Genomic DNA, 24,060 nt, shown 5'->3' on the forward strand with positions numbered 1-24,060 from the left:
ACTCTATCACTGAGCCACCTTCCCAGCCTTCTTTGAAAGTCTTAAAGTGGTATCTTTCATGTTTAAGTTCTTAACCAATAAAAATTTATTTCAATGAACTGTGTGAAGCAGGACCCAAATTCATCCTTTCCCACATGGACAGCTTTTTTTTTTGTCCAAATACCACCAGCCTTTGTCCATTGGTATTCAATGCTGTCAAAAAGACTGCCCATATTCACATGCTTTCTGTTCTGTTCTGTTCTCTCTCTCTCTCTGCATACTTTTTGTGGCTCTTCTTCTCCCCTTTTCTTTCCTCACCCCTTTTCTCCTTCCCTTCTCTTATCTTCCTTTCCCATCTCTTATTATACTGGAGTTTGAACTCAGGGATGAGCACTTGCTGTCAGGCTCTGAGTCAGTTAAGCAACACTCTCAGTTCTTTAACAGTATCTTTTCCTTCCTTCGTGTGTGTGTGTGTGTGTGTGTGTGTGTGTGTGTGTGTGTGTGTGTGTGTGTGTGTGTGTGTGTGTGTGTGTGTGTGTGTGTGTGTGTGTGTGTGTGTGTGTGTGTGTGTGTGTGTGTGTGTGTGTGTGTGTGTGTGTGTGTGTGTGTGTGTGTGTGTGTGTGTGTGTGTGTGTGTGTCTCCACTAGTCCTAGGATTTGAATTCAGGGCTTGGACATTGTCCCTGAGCTTTTTTTTTTGCTCAGGGCTAGTACTCTACTGCTTGAGCCACAGCTTCACTTACAGCTTTATTGTATTTAACTGGAGATAAGAATCTCATAGACTGGGCTGGGAAGTTGGCTCAGTGGTAGAGCGCTTGCCTTGCATGCCTGAGGCTCTGGGTTCGATTCCTCAGCACCACATAAGCAAAAAGAAAAAAGCTGGAAGTGGCGCTGTGGCTCAAGTGGTAGAGCGTTAGCCTTGAGCTGAGGGACAGTGCCCAGGCCCAGAGTTCAGGCCCCACAATCAGAGCCCTCCACCCCCCCCCCCCCCCGCAAAAAAACAATTTCATAGACTTTTCTACCCAGGCAGGCTTCAAATCGAGATCCTCAGATCTCAACCTCCTGAGTAGCTACACTTACAGGTGTAAGCCACTGATGTCTGGATTTTAACATTATCTTTTATAGAAGTTTTACATTTTGATAAACTATACTCTATTTTTCTTTGTGTATTGTTTATGATAATATAGTGTTTAATAGGATAAAAATACCTTTGTCTTTTTGTGTGTGTGTGCTTTGTCTTTTGAGAGAAGGTCTCATTATATAGTCCAGGCTGGTCTCAAACTCTTAATTCAGCAACTCCTACTTCAGCTCTTCCTCAGTGCTGGAATTAGAAGTATGTGTCACCACACCTGGTCTTCTTTTTGATTTTGAGATAATGTAATAGGATGGCCTGGAACTCATTATATAACGGCTGATCTAAAACTAATCCTCTTGTCTTAGCCTTTCTAGTACTGGGATTACAAATGTGTGCCATTGTGCCTATCTTCCTTGTCTTTTTTTTTTTTTTTTTTTTTTTGTGGAACTTGAACTCTAGGCCTGGGCGCTGTCCCTCAGCTCTTCACTTAAGCTCTACCATGTGAGCCACAGCACCACTTCCAGTTTTTCTGGTGGTTTATTTGAGATTAGAGTCTTGTGGACTTTGCTGCATGGGTGGCTTTGAACCATGATCCTCAGATCTTAGCCTTCCAAGTAGTTAGGATTATAGGCGTGAGCCACCAGCACCCGGCTCTTCCTTGTCTTATTTTTGATAATACAATGCATTTAAAGTTCACTATTGAGAAACATACTTCCATATATTTTATTTTGTTTTTTTTGTTTTTGTTTTTGGGTCCAGTCGTGGGGCCTGAACTCTGGGCCTGGGCACTGTCCTTCAGCTCTTCAGCTCAAGGCTAGCACTCTACCACTTGAGCCACAGCGTCACTTCCGGCTTTTTTCTTTTTGCTTATGTGGTACTGAAGAATCAAACCCAGGGCCTTGAGCATTCAAGGCAAGTGCTCTACCACTGAGACACCTTCCCAGCCCCACTTCCATATATTTTAAAGCAGCTATTTGATAGAGGAGGCAGGAGGGACAGGATGGTAGGGGAAAAACAAAGGAGGAGGCAACAATGCTGAATAAGAAATGTACTCATTACCTTGCTCATATAACTGTAACCCCTCTGTACAGTATTTTCATAATAAAAAACTTATTAAAAAAAGAAAACAATTTATTGACTTTGATAATTGTATAACAAGCTAATTGGAGGGTGGCACACTCCTTAACTAATAGTTCTATAAATAATACAAAGAAATTCACATAGAAGGGGCTGGGAAGGTGGCTCAGTGGTAGAGCACTGGCATTGCATGCATAATGCTCTGGGTTTGATTCTCAGCACCACATAAGCAAAAAGAAAAAAGCCAGAAGTGGCACTGTGGCCAAGTGGTAGAGCGCTAGACTTGAGCTGAAGAGATGAGGGGCAGCGCCCAGGCCCAGAGTTCAGGCCACACGACCGGACCCCCCCCCAAAAAAAAAAAAAAAAGAAATTCACATAGAAGCAGAAAGAAGGTGGTATAGTAGAAATGACATGAGTTAGAATCACAACTTACAGTCAAGTCTCAGGTCCCTTATATAAGCTCTTTTGCCCTAGGGGAACTTAATTTCTCTGTTTCTGTTTCTTCATCCATAAACCAAAAAAAATATTAAACATCTTTCTTCCTTTTCATTAAGGCTTCTCTATTTCTGTTTCTTCATCCATAAAACCAAAAAAAAATATTAAACATCTTTCTTCCCTTTCATTAAGACACTTTTTTCCAACAATACATTCCATTTTGAGTTATATTATATAATAGCTAATCTTTTTTACTTAATAATTAGGAAGGCATATGGCAAAGCCCTAAGTCACATCTTATCCACTGGGTTTTCTATTTCAAATGTCTTATATCCTGAAGCACTCAGCAGTCATTAATTACATAAAAATGTTGAGGCATATGGGATTGGTGTATTATCTTTAAATGATTCTATCAGCCCACATAAAAGCTACAAAGGAAATTATTAAAATTAAATGCTTCATCAGAACACATGGAGCTATCTAAGGGTATTAGATGATAATCTGTACTGAAATGAACTTTGTATTTCCTTTCTGCAGATTGTCATTAGGGGAAGATAGTGTCCAGTTTCACCCAAAGTCAACTATAAATAGCCTCACCTTTGCAGATAACCTAGGTAACAGCAGAAGGGCATATTTAGGAGAAAGATAAGCTGAGTCCTTATGACAGTCTTACCTAGATACTGCAAAAATAAGATGTATCAGAACAAAACTCAATGGAAAATCAATTGGTCTTCACAATCAAATGGTGTTGAAAATTTTAGTTTATAACTTGAAAAAAGTCACCTTTAGTATATCAGGTGTTGCGTGTCACATACTAAATCATATCACCACATTACATTGTAAACAATAATTTTTAAGGAATAAAACTATACAGGGTAAACACTTTTTAATAACTGATTTCAAATACAGACTTGATCTGAAATGCTAATCAGAAAATTATTACATTTTTAATTATCCTTCAAATAGGTTTACAGACTATAAGTCAAACTGAGAAGAAAAAGAGTCATTAATTTTAAAAGTTGATGCTTACCATGAGATCTGGGAAGCCAACAATTATAGTGGCATAACTGCTTTCATCTGAGAGAATTCGGTTAGGAGAGGCAATCTTTTGTCCCACTGCTGAACTTAGATTTTCAGATGATAGTTGATCACTTGAAATTTTATGAGGAAGGCTGAACTCCATTTCTGAGAAAGATCAGAAAAAAATTTTAGATATGATATACTCCTACTGTGCATCTCATTTTTGTAAGATTTTAGTTTAACAACTTAAACAGAAAACATTAAAGGTGGCCCAGTGGTAGAGCACTTGCCTTGCATGCCTGAGACCTTGGGTTCGATTCCTCAGCACCACATAAGCAGAAAAAAAAAAGCCGGAGGTGGCGCTGTGGCTCAAGTGGTAGAGTGCTAGCCTTGAGCTGAAGAGCTGAGGGACAGCGCCCAGGCCCAGAGTTCAGGCCCCACGACCAGACCAAAAAAAAACAACAAAAAAAAAAAACCAACAAAAAAAACCCTTTAAAGTGCATTAACTAGCTTTCACTAAGAAAACTGTTTTTATAATCTAAACATCTTCCCAAAATAATTCCAAGTAATTATGGAATTCAAAATTTTGTTAGCCACATGTATTATCTTTAACAGCTCTTTGCATAAAAGATGTAAAACTGAAATAAGCTAGCATTAGGAAGGAACATCAGATTTTTTGCTAATGAATACTATTAGAAATTAATAGAAATTAGTAGAAATTCTAATGGTCTGTGGAAGGAAAAAAATGATGCTATTTTCAATGAGACTTGGAACTCAAATGTAAGTAAAAATTATGATTTGTCAGTTAAAGAGTTTCAGGCATGGTTAAAGGAGTGAGTTTCCTCATGAGCATTTGAAAAGTGGCTAATTATTATTTCCTACTTCTAGTGTAGCTACTAAGTTTTTTCTTTTGGTATGGACTTCACACAGGCTGATGCTGCTGTTCTTCAGTGAATCTAGAGGACAGTGTGTGTACACACCACACAACCATACACATAGAGAGCATGGCATTTACCTTTTATAACTCCAAACCCAGTGCTAGGCAGCTCCTCTTTCAGAACATATAATTGGCAAACCCCACTGTTATCCGATTCAATGTGTGCAGGCTTAGTTAAAAGGTATTTCCTGTAAATAAATAAGACATCTAAGTGAAAAGTTTTCCTTTTTTCCAATAGTCATTGGGGCAGACCAAGAACATTAAGAGATTTTCTCCTCTCCAAGCCTTTCTAAAAATAGTGTGAGAATAATTTGTAGTTTCAGCATTTTGTCATGAGTTAACAAGTATCTTCTCTACACTGTTGTAACCAGTACTCCTCAATAACAATGCAGTAACAAATGTGATCCAAATATCCAACATTTTCTATTACACAAAGTACACAACATTATTACTATGGGGCCCTCTATTAATATGACTGGAAGCAGGTAGTTAAGTGGGAGCACAACCTCTCACTTGTGACCAGCTGAGGGGCAGAAGTCCTTGCATATAATCCCCTGGATGTGTGTGTGTGTGTGTGTGTGTGTGTGTGTGTGTGTGTGTGTGTGTGTGTGTGTGTGTGTGTGTGTGTGTGTGTGTGTGTGTGTGTGTGTGTGTGTGTGTGTGTGTGTGTGTGTACTGGAGCTTATATGTGTGTATGTGTGTACTGGAGCTTATGTGTGTGTGTGTGTGTGTGTGTGTGTGTGTGTGTACTGGAGCTTATATGTGTGTATGTGTGTACTGGAGCTTATGTGTGTGTGTGTGTGTGTGTGTGTGTGTACTGGAGCTTATGTGTGTATGTGTGTGTGTGTGTGTGTGTGTACTGGAGCTTATATGTGTGTTCTGGAGCTTGTGTGTGTGTGTACTGGAACTTGTGTGTGTGTGTGTGTGTGTGTGTGTGTGTGTGTGTGTGTGTGTGTGTACTGGAGCTTAAACTCAGGGGCTGGGCAGTGTACTTGAGCTTCTTTGCTCAAGTCTAGTGCTCTACCACTTCAGCTATGACTTCACTTCCAGATTTTTGGTGGTGAATTGGAGCTAAGAGTCTCATGGACTTTTGTTCTTGGGCTAGCTTTGAACCATGATCCTTCAGATTTCATTACAGGAATGAGCTACTGGCACCAGGCTCTCTTGATTTTTTTTTTAATTTTGAAAGATTTTTTTAAAATCTCACAATAAAAAATAAAAAATTAAAAAAAATCTTTTAGATGTATCAATACCCCATGTGGCATGCAGGGAGCCACCTCTATTTGTCAGTGTCTATACTTTGTGGATATGCTTCATGAAGATGGGGACCCCAAAATTTACCAAATGCCAAGTGCCACACACTGCTCTTCACTAAGAATTGTACAACACCAACAATTATAGCCACAACTATAAGAGCACACAGAATGAAAGGAGATTTCTAAGATGGAATTTGTGAAGTTACATAAAAAAGGCAACAGCTCTAGGATGGAGACTGTAGCTCTTAGAGGGAGGATCAACTGAAAATCTGCTTTGCTACTCTCCAACTTGATAAGAACACAGTGAATTCTCAATATGCAAGCAGGGAAATTCCAAATAAATATGAACCATATGTAAAAGTCATCTCTCTTTTTTTACTGTCAATTTTGTTGTTGTGTTCTGAAAGGAGATATTTAATTCTTTTAAATTTTTCTTTTCTCAGTCTTCTTATAACTCTCTTCTATAGAATAAAGCCGCAAAACAGGAATTGGTAAAAGACAGAAATAAGGAAGACAGAATACTAAGAGTGGCTGGACAATTGAGGAATGAGTTTGAGCTACAGCAATCCATGAGCTACTACATAGGATAGTTTCACTCACTGATTGGTTTTGCTCTCCACCAGAAGCCACTTGTCCTCTGCTACCAGAAAAGCTGCCCTGAGGTTGATGGGAAGCAATATGGTGTGTGTGAGGCCTTCTAAGACATCCAGTACAGTCAAGCTGTTCCTGTAAAGGGAGAAGAAAAGTATATCTGAAAGGAAATGGTGAGGATGACAGTTGAGTAACCATGGTATAATCATTTCATGATCTATTGGGCAATCTTAAAAAGAACAGTTTTAAGGTTAAGTAATAACAGAAAAATGTTAGTTGAGACGGCAGACAGAATTCTAACCCATGTCCGGGTATGTGTGAAAAGAAAACGGAAAATGACAGCTGCCACATTAGAGTAGCTGTTAGAGAATTACAAGTCTTATCTTTCATGTCAATTTCCCAAAGTCCTACATTATGCAAAGAGTTTCTTTTACAGTACACTAACACATTTGCAATTTGTCTGCAATTTAGTTTCATACTAAGTAGTTAAAATTAAAACAGAAAATTGAATAAAATAAGGATCTCATTTCAACATTGTCTACAACGAAGAGCTCACCCTTTTTCTTTGTAGAATACTAGCCAGTTTTTGTGTGAAAATTCTTTACACATTTTATAAGTTTCCTAAAGATAAAACAAAACAAAACATTCACATTAAATATGTTGGATATATTCATGTTTCTTTAGCTAGTTTCTCCAATACATTTAAGGGCATGTGCATTAATCTGAGTTTCAAAACTTACTTATAACTATGTACTAAATCCTCTTTAGAACAAAAAATTTAAAAACAGTGCCAAATCTGTTTAGAAATAAACATGTTATCTGGTGGCCCACCACAGAATTTAACAGAAACAAATGGTTAATTCCTTAGATCTGAATTCATTTATGAAAATCAGTATTTTCATAGTTTTAAGACCCACAGTTGCTGTCTTATTTTATATCTGACTGGCAGAATGAACTTTCCTAAACTTCTACTGTTTTCTTTCTATTAGTTCATAAGCTGAAATATTTACCCAGTAGAGGCAATTAGTCCAAGTTGTAACTCTATAAGTTTACAGTTTGATTCAGAATTTATTACAAGTACTATGTTCTATATTTACTAGTTCAGTTCTGACTATCTTCAGGTCAACTTGATGGATGCCAAAAGAACACACTGATATTTAATTCTACATGTATCTCTATATAGCTGTAAGGAAAAAATCTACTAATGTGTAACAGAGAACTTTCTTATGCATTATAGATTTTTTTAAAAAAGAAAAGGCACTGAAAGGGATGGGCAGGCACACATCTTGACTACAAAGCTACAGTAAACCCTCAGCAATTTGCCAGACAGATCCAGCATTCCTTACACCTTCCTCCTTGCTCCACCAGGAAGATTTCTTAGATGTCACCTCTTCCAAAGGGAGGATGAGACGACGAAGGACACGGCCAGTGGTATCTAACAAAAGGATCACATTGCTCTGGAAATAGAGAAAACAATGTAAAGTTCAAGATATTTACCTTTTCTTTTTGTTTAAAGCAGTGTCTTGCCAAGCTCAGGTGACTCATGCCTGTAATCCTAGACACTCAGTAAGTTGAGTTTCTGAGGATCTCGGTTCAAAGCCAGCTTGGGCAGGAAAGTCTGTGAGACTCTTATCTCCAATTAACCACTAAAAAGCCAGAAGTGGAGCTATGGCAAGTAGTAGAGTGCTAGCCTTGAGCAAAACGCTAAGAGACAACACCCAGGCCCTAGCTTTAAGCCCCAGGACTAGAACCAACAAAATAAAATAAAATACCACCCCAACAAACAAACAAAAGATCAGCACTTTTTACAGTGTGGCAATGAAAGTTACAGTGAAAGGATGACAAAGATATTGAACTACTACAACATATCATGAATATACTCATTTTCCTTAATACAGAATTTGTTTGATTTTTAGGAAGATATTTCTAGTTACATAATTACATAATTTTAAAATGTTTTCTCTTAAAAATAATTTCCTTCTACATCTAAGCTAGCTAATCCCTGATTGTGTTTCATACATAGGAAACAAGAGTACAAGATTAATAATTTTAAAAAGTTCATTTAGAGATCTAAATTACATTTATAGAGCTCTCTGTTAAAAGCTACCTTATAAGAGGCATAGTTAAAATGTCTTTTATCCTTTCTACAAATCTAGGTAAGGTTGTATTTAAAGCACACAAAAAAGTATAATCATGGATTAATCATGGTCTTTTTGTAAGAGAAATAAAACATAAAAATATCCATGGCTCAGCTGCAAATTTAGTGCTTTCTAGTGTGGTTTCAAATATATATATTACAAGTTTCATTAACACACTTAGGAGTTAAAACAATACTTATACCATGTAGTTTATTCCATCTACTTTAGATCTTGACTGTAGGAGATGATCTTATTAAGCATGTGGTCATTTAAATTTTTCCATAAACATTTCATTTAAGATGTATCATTCTAAATGCTTCATTAGGAATGTATGATATATTCTTTTAAAAGTTAATATCTAACATGGCAAGTATTATTGAATGGCATTTGAAGGTTTTGAAAATGGTACTTATAGCTTGCAACTTTTCTTAAGAAAAAATATAAGTTAAAATTTTACAAAGCTTCCATTTTAAATTAAACTTCCTTTCAGTGTTAATAGAGAAAATTTTTCTTCACTGATAAATATGTATAACACTGACTTCAGTTCTTAGACTTTAATAACTTGGAATTAACTGGAACACTAAAATGATGTTTTTTTTTCCCACAAAAGGATTAAGTGAAGAATAAGCAAATCATTAAATATATAATTAAACATAAAAATAAGTTAGTGCTATTTTCTACTTGTCTTTCTTTTAAGGGTCTAAAATTTTCATGCTCATCTCTTGGTGTAAATAAATTAAAAACTATCTTTTCAAGTGTCAGAACATATAATATATATATATATATATATTATATTCAGCCATTGCTGTATTTAGAATTACTTTTGTAGGTAATTGGCAGCATGAAGAAGTTCTGTGGCTTGGTTCTTTTAGATGTTAATGGTTTCCTTCTGTAAATGACTAATGATATTCTGTCTGAGTTTAAAAATAGAACTTAACGTCACACACGAGTACATGTAACTGTGGCTTTGGCACTGCTTTAAGGGCGGGAATAGAAGCAAGTGAGCGATTTTTATTATGTTTGTATTTGACTGAGAGAAAAGTAACCTCTGGATGACCTCTATGTCCCCAAGTCTGAAGTTCTAAATGTTGTGCAGATGTAATAAATAATCCCACAGGAGGAGGGAAATGTCTTTATTTTTAGGCATGGCAAAGTTTTCCTTTCCTCACTTAAGATTATATTTCAGTAAAAAAAAAATTTTTTTTTAAAACAACTACTTTAATTAACCAGGGGAATGTGTTTCTAGCAAAACTTTATTTTACAAGGATCAGGGATAGGTTTATTCATGACAACCCTCAACAATATTTGAGTTTCATTTTCAGCATGGGCAAAGTGGAGAAAAAGCAATTGCTGGAAGTCTACTCATTTAAATTTTTTTTTTTTTTTTTTTTTACTAGAAATAGGACTAGTTGTTAGACTTCACAGCTTGGTGCTGTTCATATGGAGTCAACAGGTCTGACATCCTAACAGACCCATCTTATAAGTTAGTCAGCTACAATAATTTCTTTGGGGATGCAGAATGTAGGGAGGCTGCAGGACAGATAGGTAGAGTGGATGTATCCAGGCACCTGGTGTGTCTACTCAGGCTATAGAAGCAGGGAGGCTGCAGGACAGATAGGTAGAGTGGATGTATCCAGGCACCTGGTGTGTCTACTCAGGCTATAGAAGCAGCTTTCTGACAAACTGCTGGAACTTTGGCCAGAGAGATGAGCAAGTAAGTAGCAGGTAAAAGAGCTGGGAGGCCAGGTATTGGCTGTGGAAGTCAAGGAGAGCTTTATGATGAAAACTATATTTCCTCCCATAAAAGTCCTTGCCACTGAACAGAATATTAATCAGCAATGTCGCAAAACAACTGGATCTTTTGAGAAAACAAAGCACTTGGTGGGAATTTATTTTAAAAACAGAATTTGTATATGTAAATTTAACAGTTAATTTGACTGCTGAAAATACGGCAAAACTATTTGAATAAATGCCCCAAATGTTCGATTCTTTCAATGCTGGTTAGTTTACTACATTAAAATTCACTGAGATACCTTGTTTATTTTATGATAGTTTCTTCTGGCTGTAAGACTCAACAATAACATCAATATTTTGTTGGAAATCTATAAAGTTAAGGTTCTTTCTCTAGTTTTTTGGAAAGAAACTTTTGTAAGAAATATTTGGATATGGATGAACTCTGCTTCTGGTAGAAAGTAAGTAGAAAGTTATATCAGAATTCATGATAATTACCTAGGCAAGAACTACAGTTAAAGCTGATTTATTTCTCCAGTAATATTTTACTTTTTAAAAATTTTTTTTTATTTTTTTATTATTATTATTTTTTGTGAACACACTGTACAGAGGGGTTACAATTACATGGGCAGGATAATGCGTACATTTCTTATCAAGCATTGCAGCCTCCTCCTTTGTTTACCCTTCACATCCCTTCCCAGCCTCCCCCGCCACCCAATCCTCCCCGCCTCCCCCCCCCAATATTTTACTTTTGATTAGATAGTTTAAAAATCGTTTCTTGACAGTACTTTGCTCTTCAAATACAGATAATGGAGTTCTTTTCAATGTTTCAGACTATAGTACTCTTTTCCCCAAATGCTTGTAGAAAATGAGAGTGAGTAGTTTACTTCTAGTGGGGTCTATCCAATTTGGTTTGGATGTCAGTCTTCAGATGTATTTGACTTTAACCTCTATTCCTAAGCAAGTATGTAAATATGGATTACAGCAACTCACCAGATAGTTGGAAACATGAGACTCTCCTTGAGATTTCCATCAGTTGCCTTTCAGGATACCTCCCTGAGTTTTATTCCTTTATGTCACTAGCTTCTCCTACTCAATCCCTGCTTTTGATTCATCATCTCCTTGATATCATAGTATTTCACCACCCCAGAGCTTAGAACTTGGGACTTTCCTATCTACACTTCACCCCTTCTCCCTCGTGATCTCTTTCAGATTTGTGACCTTAAGTGATATTTATACAGAAATGACTCCCAAATTTATATTTCCTGTTTTTACCTCTTTGTTGAACTCTAGGCTCATTGTTTATCTGGTAGTTCAACAGATCTCAAATTTAATCAAATGTTTTCTGTGGTTCCCTCCTAAATTGATTCCTTCAGTATTTCAGTTAAGGACAACTCATCCAAATTGCTCAGTCCCTAAATCTTAAAGCTGTCTTTAATTCTCTCTTACTCCAAACATCTGCTCTGTTAGGAAATGCTATTTGTTATATTTTGAAAACATACCAAGGATTTATCACTATTTATAACCTACATCCTCCAAACCACCATCCCTCTCTTGAATCATTTAGAAAGAAATCTCTTAACTACTTTTCCTCATTCTGCCTTAGCATCTCTAGGTTATTCACCACAGGAAAATAAAAAAATCCTTTACAAATATGTCAGATCATGCTGTTTTACAGTTCAAAAGTCTCTAATACTCATCACCCTTTCACCTAGTCAGGGTCCAGAATCTTTGATGTCACAGAAGAGTCTACTATCTGTGTCCCATTGCCCCTTCTAGCTCATCTCTGACTAACCAACTGAGTAACCTTGTTACTTCACTTCTCATTCTCATCTTCCAATCATCTCCAACACACTTCCTTAAAGAGAAAGAGGAATGTTCCACTTTTGGCTCTTGGAATTTAAGGTTTCCTTTGCCTAGAATACTCTTCTTCCAAGTGTCTGTTCTCCTCAACCCCAACAGCTCTTTGTTTAAACATCTCCTTTTCAGTTAGGTAATCTCTATCCACCTATTTAAAATTGCAATCCAACTTTCTCTTGCTTCTTACATTCTAGCTTCAGATATAATTCTTACTTTGCTTATTGTCTATCTTCCTGTACTACCTTATAAATATTTTTTCTTGTTTTGTTCACTGCAGTATTTCCAACAGTAGGTGAAAGATATATATGTATACATATATATGTACATATATGTGTATATATCCATAGAATGAATAATATGCCTGGTATAATACCTGATAGACATCTGGCCGATGATAGTTATACAGAAACATTATATTATTTTCTATTGGAAAATAGCTTAATTAGACATTTAGAATTCTCAATAATGAAAACAAAGCCTGCCATTTGAAAACAAAACCTGTCTTTCGATCTATAACATCTGTTTGGAATATTTTTAGCCTGACTCTGAGCATCCGTGCTTTACTACTGAAATCTTAGTGTGCTAATCCACAGAAGTGATAGATGGAAGTTAAGCATTATTACATAGTAAGGGATGGATCTCGGTGTGTTCTATTCAGTAGATTTATGTGGCTCTCTTTACAGAAAGAATGTCATTTAGACCTCAACTGTCATTTCCTTACAGTAGATATCTCAGTACTCCTTTCAATAGTATACACACTCCTGACCTCCTATGGTAGCTCCATTACTCCCTTAGATATTATCCTGTTTCTGTACAGCGCTTAAAATGACTTGAAATTGGCATTTTTTTCTTTAGTAGTTTGTTGTCTGTTTTTCCAAGAAGAATGCAAGCTTCATAACAAAGAATTATGTGGCCCCCAACTCTCAAAATATTGAGGTGGACATCTCTGACAAACTTGTTTCAAGACTGTTGGTCTTGCGCCTGTAATCCTAGCTACTAAGGAGGATGAGATCTGAGGATTGCGGTTCAAAGCCAGCCCGGGCAGGAAAGTCCGTGAGACTCTTATTTCCAATAAAGCACTAGAAAACCAGAAGTGGCGCTGTGGCTTAAGTGATAGAGTACTCGCCTTGAGCTGAAGAATGCAGCCCAGAGTTCAGTCCAAGCCCAGAGTTCAAGCCCCATGACTGACAAAAAACCCCAAAAAACAAAAACAAAAAAAACAACTGTTGGTCTCTACCTAGAGGAAGATGGAAGCCTACTATCTACTGGTATTACTGATAGAATCCAACTCCTGACTTTTCTACAACCTCTATCCTTGATCTTAAAAAAGCACACACTTTCAGTTATAGGTTGCAAATCACTCTTGCCTTTTTCTTCATGCAAGTTACTCTTAGCTGTACTATGTGAGAAGGCTGGTGTACATTACCTGCTCTTCATGGAGAATAACCTGACCCTTGAGGGGACTTCCCAGTGGTGCTACTGTCACAAAAGGTTGCCAAACTCCACTGGCCATTCTTGGGAAGATGTCAAAAAAGTCCACAAAGAAGACATTTTTTCCAGTCATATCCATAAAGTATAAGGAAACAGGATTGCATGCAGCTACATACAGAGTATTTTTTTCATTTTCTGAAATGACAAAAAGTTTTACATGGGCAAGATAATGAGTACATTTCTTATCAAACATTGTTGCCTCCTCTTTGTTTCCCCTTCCCATATTCCCGTACCCCCCTACCGGATCCTCCCCCCCCAACCAAAGTTGTAAAGTTTGTTTTTCGACATAACGACTTGTACATCTCATTGTTGCAATGGGTCCACCTGTATCCCTAGTTAAAAGTTTTAATTTTGTAGTTTGCAGCCAATTTTCAGATTGGTCAAGAGGTCTAGTGAAAAATGGAAGCATGAAAAAGCATACATAATAGAAACTCAGCAGATGATACGTAGATGATTTGACTGATTAGGTTGAAAAGACTACAAGTAGCCACTTAGGTTTTATACTAAATGTAGATAGCATGATGTGGAAATAAGTCTCTATTTGCTCCAATGCCACATATCTCATAATATCTTCATTATATTTTTAACAGTCCTCAATGTCAGGAAATTCTTCCTGATATGATAGCAGGATGTTGTATGCTCTGTTTTTTTTTTTCAGAAGGACAATAGATTTTCAATATATTATATCCACTAATCTTTCCTTTTCTTTAGGATTTTCTTACTATAAATAATTAAAAATTTTTAAACATCTTAGTCCTGTGATTTTTTTTCTAGTGCTAGGACATGAATCCAGGATCTTGTACATGGAATCCAATGAAGTTTTAGAGATATTAATTTCTAAACTTCTGTTCATACTTGACTATTTCTTATTAAAATCTTCCTTTTCAATCTATGTCCAATTTATTTATTTTATTATATCACTAGTTCTTCAAATTCTAAATCAAATGAGAAGTCAATGAAAATGCAGACTTTAATTCAGTAGATCTGGGTGGGCTTTCAGATTCTATCATTCCAGTGAGTTCACAGGAGTTATCAAGGTTGCTAAACTGTGACACAACCTTTGAGTAACCAGGTTCTGAACTAAGATTCTCATAATTTCTCATGTGAACATGTAGAGGCAAAGGATTAAGCCTCTCCTTTCTAATAAATACAATCAGTATCACAGATCAATAAAATATCCTCTTTTATGGTGGGTATATTTTCTGAACCCAAAATTAAGACACAAAATATGACACAAAATATGTCCTCAAAGTGAGGAAAATACTAAAAAATCTGGACCACATGTATATACATCATATTTATAATATCATATATACATGTACCCAATACTATATCCACATTATATACTGATATATATGTAAATATGATTATATAGTATATGATTATTTACATTATAAATGTGATTATATTATATATAAAGGTCAAACCCCAGTATCACCAAAAACAGGGGGAGAAAAGAATCACAGCCATCAACAGAAGGGCTAAGGAAGACGCATTATTATTTAGGTGTATTACAGTTCTAAAAGCAGAACCATAGTGTGCATGATTAATGGACTCTTAAACGATTTCATTATGAACACAAATAAGTTCGGCCTACCAGTTACTGGGAAGCTTCCTAAGCTGTACAAAGCAATGAGGAATATAGCAAGAATGTTTATAGATAAGTACTTCATAAATGTGTTAACTGTTCTATTGCAGGCATTCAGTACCACTGAGTCTCTGGCTTAGACACATAGATGTATAATTAACTCCAATTCTAATTAAGAAAATGCTCTTTCCTTTCACAAATGCAGAATTAGGTTTTTAAAAAAATGATTTCCTGGGCTCCTGAATGCTCCTATGTAACCCTTGCTGCTGCCCAGATACCTGTGGTAGGAGGAAAAGAACTGTTTTGTTCTTGGTGAAGCATCCCTGAAAAATGTATATAGGTCAGTTGCTTTCATAGATATTACAGCTAACTGCTAGCAAGAGTCACGCTGTTAATTATCTGGTAACATTGAACAAAACATTTTTGCAAATGAGGCTAAGTAGCTGTCCAACAAATTTTAATTGGCAATCACAGGGTTGATGGTTGATGGCAGAAGAAAGCTTATCGTTATACATTTACCATTTGCTTGTAATAGTTCCCTTTTGCAAAACATGATTTTTGGTGATCTAAATAAAGCTTTGCCTGTCTTGTTTGAGATTTTACAGCTACACTTCACTTTTAACATTACAATTCCTTTTCTGTAAAATGCTATTTTGGGTGATCTATTAAAAATAACAAAAAATATCAAACTTGCAGATGTGGATACACTAAAATAAAAGGGTTGAATTATATTGGCCAAATCTGACTGACTAGTCAGGGCCGCCTAGAATGTTTGGCTGAGAACAGGGAGACCATAAACACTGTTAATGAGAAAAGTGCAGCAGTTCACTTGCTGCTTATACAGGAAGGGAAAAGGATCACAGTGTACTTAGGATACCTAAATAGAAGACAAGGGCCAAAGGTCTCTTTACTAATGAATGCAAAATATGTTAACAACAGCAACAATCTTCCACCATAAACAACTGTAAGTATTTTGCAACATCAATTTATTTGCAATAGCTGACTTGGGAAATTAACAATATTGATAGACCTTAGAGGAACACAAATAAGGTACTGATTTTTTTTTTCAGTCTGAGAAATTTCCGTTTTAGTCAAGTTAGAGAGATTCTCCTTTCCCCCAGCCACTGCTTCTGTTTATGTCCTCTTAGTAACTGACATCAACTGAAGAACTTCTGCCAAAGATACCCAGGGTCATTGCATGAATCAGTAGGTAGTGGCATCACTCCAAAAGCGTGGTGCCATAAATTCACATTCGTATTTGTCTTCTTTACAATGAAGAGTTTAATAACTTCAGATCACTTCAGCCTTGGTTTTGTGGTTCATGTAATCACTAAACTGGAATCCCAGCCCCCAAATCCAATGTTTCTTCTTTTTCTTCTACCTTTCTATTTTTAGCACATTCTTGGGCATGTTTAACTTTGTGCTACAATTGTAATGAGAAACAGATATATGCACACAAACTCAGCAGTGCTTATGTGGATTCCATAATAGCATTCTGTTAGGTTGTTACAGGAAATTAGTTCTAAATTATATATAATTGCTGTCCAATCTCCAAGTGATCAACTCTCTCCTTGATGCACAGGATTATTTTAAGACCTCTCTCCTTGTTTAAATCACTGCAGAAAGAAATGATCAAAAGAACAAACCAACATACCGTGTGATACAGCAATGTCACAGATTAAATTAGTTTCATCCAATGGCAACTTCCAGGAAGCGCATTCCTCAGTAAAGCTTAGGGCTCTTCCTTCATGTCTTTCTATTGGATACTCTTGTATGTTTATAGGTACTGGACCCTATAATAAAATAATTATCTGAATTTGAGCAATCAGCACAATATGGGACAGGTAAAGTTCTTCAAAGATACAGAATTTATACTCAAATATTTAATATATTAATAAACTTCATTTTACTGTTTGGTATAGTGCTTATAACAATAATTCCACACTAAACATTTATAAATGCTTTCATTTGTGTTAACCCATTAATTTCTTTTGTTTTTACTTACATAATATACTAGATATAAAATCCCAAAGGATTTCACACTATTTCATTTCATGCTAAACTAAGAACCCATTTTGTACTTCATGTATCAAGATACAGAGTTGTCCAAATCAAGAGAATAATTTATAAGTTAGTAAACCAGGGCCTAATATATTTCTATTGTAGAATGATTTTTATATTGTTATAGGAATGAAATGGTTAAGTCTTTTAAATAGATTATAATTTTTCTGTTTCTTTTGTATGTTCTTCCCACGTGGTATAATGCCTGTTTTCACTGTATTTGATTCCGGTGTCCTGAATCTTGTATATATTTTTCTAATTTGGGGAGGGGGAGGGAAATAATAAAATGCTGAAATAAGGATATAGGATGACCCATTGTAACAACGAGATGTACAAGACAAAATGCTGAAAACGAACTTTACAACTTTGGGGGCGGTTGGGGAGGTTGGGAGGAAAGGGATGGTAGAGGAAAAACAAAGGAGGGGGTAACAATGTTCGATAGGAAATGGACTCATTACCTTGCTCAAGTAACTGTTACCCTTCTGTACAGTATCTTTACAATAAAAAGTATTAAAATTTTGAAATAAAATAAAAATTTACCAATAATCAATAGCATTCTTGATGAAAGAGTATGTTGCATATATTGATAATTATTCAATATGAAGACAAGTACTAAGTTAATAATGTTATGGATATTGTTAGTTCTGGATTAGACATGACTTCCTGGAAGGATTTTACATCTGCAAGTAAAATTTCAATTTCCTGGGCTAGATACTGGCATCTATGACCCCTCTCCTATCTAGACTTTACCTTGGGGGCTGGAAGAACAAAATCATACTCTCTTCTTCCAATTAAGCACAACTGCATGAGATTTTAGGCAGAGAGGTGTTGGGCATCTTCCTGCAGCTACAGCAGCCAAGGAAGCAGTTAGAAATCTAAGCAGAGTCTATGCTCTACTGAAGGGATGACAAATTATGACCCACAGGCCAAGGATGATTCCACTGTTTTTGTAAATTAAACTTTAGCGAACATAGCCACATCCATTTGTTTATATATTACTATGGCTGCTTTTGCATTACAATGGCAGAGTGAAGTAGCTGCAAAAGAATTCCACATGACCACATAGCCTACGATATCTATTTACTGAAAAAGTTTTCTTACGCTGTGTTTCCTAGCATCAGGGATAGTAGCAGATGAAGGACACTGATAAACTATAAATCCAGTGGAGCCCTCCGACTTCTGTTCTCCCTGTTTCTCCTAATGATTTTGTAGCCACCTGATTTCCTAGCATAGATTCATTTGTACTTGAAATACTCAGAGTGATTTTAATTCCAATTAATGACTAGTGATCCTTTGCTTTCCTTTGTCACATGAAGACAACAATGGGCAGCTAATGAGAAGACAAAAATTTTAAAAAGCACAAAGTTTTAATTCCATTGGCAAATACAAGACAGGTGTCACAAAGAACTATCCCAGTTCTCTGAATACTCTTGGAAATTAAGCAATATACTTGACTAATTCTCCTGAAATACAGACTTGTTCTCAGATATTCTATCTGGTCATTAGGAATTGCTAACATTGGGTTTCTCAGAAGTCAGCCTGATTTGGAAGGTAGAGTAGGAGCCAAAACTAGAATAGAATAGAATAGAATAGAACAGAAAGAAGACTAGAATAGAATACAAAGCATAGAATGAATATATATCAGACCAAGTAATTTCTGAGACTGTATGGATTGTATAGAATTTCTCCAGAGAGAATAGAGAAAATTTTGTAAGAGTGACTATTTGAATAGAAAATCATAAAAATACCAACCTTTATGTCGATATGATGAGTTTCTGCTGGGCACAAGAGTTTTTGCATTCCATTTCTTGCCTGACCAATTGTCCAGTAGCCCATGAATGTTTGATCTGGCAGAGGCAACCTGTCAAAGATGATTGAAAAAATAGGCATTTTTTCCTTATTATCAAGTCATAGGGACAAATGAGCTAACTACTACCAACTACACAAATAAATTTGAAGAATGCTTTACTTAGAAGTGAGTTATACTAATTTTATCTAAAATTTACAAAATTGTGTTTAGAAAGGATATTAAGAAGAAAAAGATACCACATTGCATGAACCTGCAAGGTAAGATTTCATCCTTATTTATTTATTTATTTTTTTGGTGTTGGTCGTGGGGTTTGAACTCTGGGCCTGAGTACTTTCCCTGTGCTCTTAAGCTCAAGGCGAGTGCTCTACCACTTGAGCCATAGTACCACTTTCGGTTTTCTAGTGGTTTATTGGAGATAAGAGTCTCACAGAGTTTTCTGCCTGAGCTGGCTGTGAACTGTGATCCCCAGATCTCAGCCTCCTAAGTAGCCAGTACCCAGCTGATTTAATCCATTTTTATCTTAATGACAAATATAATGTTTTTTTTCCCTTTAGCTGATAAAATATTTAGTAGCTTAATATGTAATTTCTTGGTAAAGTGATAGGAAAGCTTTAAAAATACTGGAGCAATCCATCCAATTTTCAGTTTATCCTTTTCAATTTTGAACTATATAACAATCAGTGTCCATTACTACTATGCCCATCTTTCTAACTTGTAGAGGGTCACTTTAAGCACTTTAGTTTGGCTTTTTTTTTCACTTTAAGTTTATCCATAACATGAACAAAGAAATGCTTGCTTACATGTGTCACTTAGTTTTGAATACACCCATGTAATCAAAATGAAACATTACCCAGAGCCCTCTTAAAATCGTCTTTCATCACTTCTTCCACCAAGCAAGCTATTACCCTGACTTCATGTTTATTTTATGTGACTTTCTTTGTTAATTTGTTTTGAGAGAGGGTCTTGCTAGCTAGCCTTAAATTCTTAATCCTCCTGCCACAGACTCTGAGTGACCAAGATTACAGGGAGGTGTTAACATGCCCAGCTAAAGCTGATGGCTCAACACATGTAATCCTTGCAACTGAGGCTGAGATCTGAGGTTTCTTGCAAGCAGGGCAGGAAAGTCTACAAGACTCTTATCTCCAATTAACTACCAGAAAACTGGAAGGGAAGCCGTGGTTCAAAGTGGCAGAGTGCTAGCTGTGAACAGAAAAGCTCAGGGACAGTGCACAAGCCCTAGTTCAAGCCCCTTGAACAAAGTCCCCCAAAAAGCAAGCAAGTAGAGTAGCACAAAAGTATGAAACTAGAGACAATATAAGAATAAAGCTATCTCTCTTTACTCATATTATCTCTTTAATCTCTTTTTAACAAGGAAACATTTGTCATTTAACTCATTAGAAATTTCTTATTCTATGATAAATTAAGGTAAAAAGTGATTCAGAGTTAAAGATCTCTAAAAATAATACATATGTGACTACAAATTGAAATGTATGCTTAGAACAAACTTAATGATCATTAAAAGAGTACTATTTAGAAATCATTTTATTTTCAGTAAAGCAGTCTAACATGGTAGTTCAGTATGTTTAGCAAGAGCACAGTAGGCTTTTACTATTTTTCCAATAAAATAAGGAACAATACACTTTGGTGAAATTTGATTTTTGTCTATTTGAGATATTAATTTCTGAAGAAAAGAGGAAAGAAAAAGAAATTGACATAGAAATTCTTCTAAGCCATATGACACATATCTCTCAAAAGGTCACATGTACTTTTAAACTTATCTAAAACACATTATAAGTACTGAGACAATTGTCCTGATTGGTGACTTGTGTTTACTGGAAAAAATGTGTGTGGGTGTGTGTTGAGTTAGAACATTGAGTATAATTGTGATCTGTTTCTGAATGTTAATAAAAATGCATTTGTGTCAATAAGATTCATCTCTTTGTCTAGGATCTCTCTCAGAGTTTATTCTTCACTTGATAACATAAGTTCACCAAAGAATAAGGTCTTCAAATATAGGAGGATAAAAGAGAGACACATTATCTTCAGTATACAAGATGAAGTAATAATAAAATGCAAAGAGATCTGGGTTTTACTTTTGGTTCTTTTATTACGTGTCTATGCAAATTTGGGAAGGAAATGCCAGCTAATATCTCAGCAGTAATTTCTTCATTTGTAAAAGAGGGGGATGAGCTGTAAGTTGCCTTTATAACTCAATTTATCTGTGACAGTCAAGGAAGTGAGAAGAAGTGTCAGTGGTGGTTTAAAGATCTTGAATTATGCCAGGCGCTGGAGGCTCACGCCTGTAATCCTAGCTCTCAGGAGGTTGAGAACTGAGGATCGAGGTTCAAAGCCAGCCCGGGCAAGAAAGACCGTGAGACTCCTATCTCCAATAAACCACCAGAAAACTGGAAGTGGCGCTGTAGCTCAAGTGGTAGAGCGCTCGCCTTAAGCTGAAGAGCTGAGGGACAACGCCCAGGCCCAGAGTTCAAGCCCCACGACCGACAAAAAAAAAAAAAAAGATCTTGAATTATCCTGGTGCGAGGGAGTGAAACTTGGAACGAAAATACTTATTGCTACTAGTGGATTAGGTGTGCTCAAGTTGATAATTGGTTTTTTGATGACAACAAAATAGTTTCACATCTGGAAATCTAATTAGAGATAGAAATTGCTTAATAAAATGATCCTAGTTGATATCTAATATTAAAAAAATGGGTTTAATGCTGGAGATGAAGCTCAGTGGCAGAGTGCTAGCCTAACATTAGCAAGACCTCTAGTTTAATATTCAGCATTACAAAAATCACTAATGTACATATTAACAAATTTACAAAAATAATATCCAGATACTAAGAAAAAAAGAAAAGCATCATCCATTTGAGAAAAAGACAGAAAAGTTAACATTGCTCAATTTCCAGTTTATAATGACATTGCCTGAGATGTTCATAAAATCTGCTTTGGACTTGCCAACTCATTCTAAATAACAGTCATGGAAATTACAGGCTGCCTGGTTCTCTATTATAAACAGCACTGGCTGGTTGTCAGAAGGACCTTAAGGTAAGCTATATAGAATATATTCTGGAGCCATATATCAAATAGGACTGAAGGACACATATTCATAGTGCTCTAGATTTGCATAAACTGACCCCATCCTGTTCCCTGGTAACATGGAATGCTGTCTCAGGGTTTTTGTTATTGTTTGTTTGTTTTGTGCTGTCCTGGAGCTTGAATTCAGGGCTTGGACACTGTCCCTGAGCTTCTTTTGCTCAAGCTAGCACTTACCACTTGAGTCACAATTCCACTTGTGGCATTTTTGGGGTAGTTTACTGGATATAAGAGGCTCATAGACATTCCTGCCTGGGCTAGCTTTGAACCTCAGCCTCCTGAGTAACTAGAATTACAGGCGTGAGCCACCAGTGCTTGGCTCAGATTTCACTGTGAACTCTGGGCTGGCCAACTGAGTTAAATCATAGCCTTTCATTTATTTACTGCTTCTGTGCCCTCCCAGTGAGGTAGGAGTGGAAACTGGCCATTTCTAACTCTCCCCCTTCAATATGATAGTAAGCATGGAAAGGGGGATAACTCTAAGCTAATAATCAGTGAGTGAAAGGTTTAAATACTCCATTACTGAGATGTCAGCCAACTCAACAAAATTTCAGATTTTGTGTGTGTGTGTGTATGTGTATGTGTGCACACACACACACATACACACACACAAACACACTCTGTTGCACTTGCTAGTCGTGGGGCTTGACCTCAGGCCTGGGTACTGTCCCTGGGATTTTTTGCTCAAGCATAGCTCTGTATCACTTGTACCACAGTTCCACTTCTGGCTTTCGGATGGCTAATTGGAGAGAAGGGTCTCACCAACTTTCCTGCCAGAGCTGGCTTTGAATTGCCATCCTCAGATCCCAGATCTCCTAAAGCTAGGATTACAAGGGTGAGCAACTGGTGCCTGGCAGATTTCAGTTTCTGACTTGATTGAAACAATAATGGTATTTTCCATGGTTTTAAGACCTGTCACTTGTATTGTTTAATTCTGTTGAAGTCCTAGCTGGAATGATGTCTGGATTTGATTTTAAGAGGGGAGGAGGATGAACTTAAGACCTAAAAATAGCACTAATTTTTTTTTAATCTTCAGTGCCATTTACAAAATTATGTTTCTTAAAACAATGATATATTTTAATTCATTTGTTGTGATGTTTCTTAATTCCTTTGGGAAGTAATAGGCCCAGGACTACAAGTTTTAACTAAAAGAACGGTAAATATCACAATTATGACTTAGATCAAATTATAGGACTTAGAAAGTTACAGAGAGGAAAAAGAATATTATTTTGTAAACACATATACATTTCATACAAACACCAAAGTTAAGGAACATTGTCTGACTACAAGAGTTTCAAACTGCTTCCATAAAGAGGTGAGCTGAAGTTTTAAAGAATATGTTCTGGTAAATTTCTACTTTCGCTGAACCTTTGCCAAAACTATTTCTGGAGTATGGAAGAAAACACATGAAAAAGATTTGGATTTTTCTAGGGGTATTATGCAAGTGAAAGTTGTTGACCTACCTATTATCAATTCCCCAACATTTCTTGATCACAAGAACTACTAATTTTCATGGGAATAATGAAGCCTTTTAGGGTAGTTCCACCAATTTGAAAGCTCAACAATTACTACCAGCTTTGTATAGAAAAAGTGATTCCAATTTTAGTGGGCCTCACTCATTCTTAACATTTTCAACCTAACCTCTAGCAAAGATTAAGTCAGGCTGCCGAACTGAGTTCACTGGAGACTTTTATAGAGTATTTGTGACAAGTATTCCCTCTCAGTCTTGGCTCATACTCTTTCCTCTTATTCTCCAGCCAACCTATGCCTTAGTCCTATCTCCAACTACTTCTTGCTGCTCCTAAACATATTCAGCATTTTTTGCTTCCTCAAGGACACTACCCCTCTCAACAATTCCTTCCTGCTATTGCCTTTTTCGTTCCTAAGGCCCAATCCAAATATTACTACCCAT

The 24,060-nt window shown here is 36.4% G+C and overlaps 1 protein-coding gene across 2 annotated transcripts in view; it reads right to left on the minus strand.

Annotated features, from left to right (window-relative positions):
* The window catches only part of Vwa8 (von Willebrand factor A domain containing 8), a 281,922-nt gene that overhangs the window by 95,982 nt on the left and 161,880 nt on the right, over positions 1-24,060 (minus strand). For both annotated transcript variants that reach the window (XM_070026692.1, XM_070026693.1), the window contains exons 27-34: positions 18,992-19,100; positions 16,833-16,971; positions 13,526-13,725; positions 7,717-7,827; positions 6,927-6,991; positions 6,380-6,505; positions 4,602-4,711; positions 3,597-3,751 (exon numbers count right to left, since the gene is read on the minus strand). In XM_070026692.1, coding sequence (XP_069882793.1) covers positions 3,597-3,751; positions 4,602-4,711; positions 6,380-6,505; positions 6,927-6,991; positions 7,717-7,827; positions 13,526-13,725; positions 16,833-16,971; positions 18,992-19,100 — 1,015 coding nt within the window. The remainder of the gene's footprint in view (positions 1-3,596; positions 3,752-4,601; positions 4,712-6,379; positions 6,506-6,926; positions 6,992-7,716; positions 7,828-13,525; positions 13,726-16,832; positions 16,972-18,991; positions 19,101-24,060) is intronic.

The sequence above is a fragment of the Dipodomys merriami genome, unplaced genomic scaffold, assembly GCF_024711535.1.
Source record: "Dipodomys merriami isolate MVZ:Mamm:240054 unplaced genomic scaffold, mDipMer1.0.p SCAF_188, whole genome shotgun sequence".
Lineage (NCBI taxonomy): Eukaryota > Metazoa > Chordata > Mammalia > Rodentia > Heteromyidae > Dipodomys > Dipodomys merriami.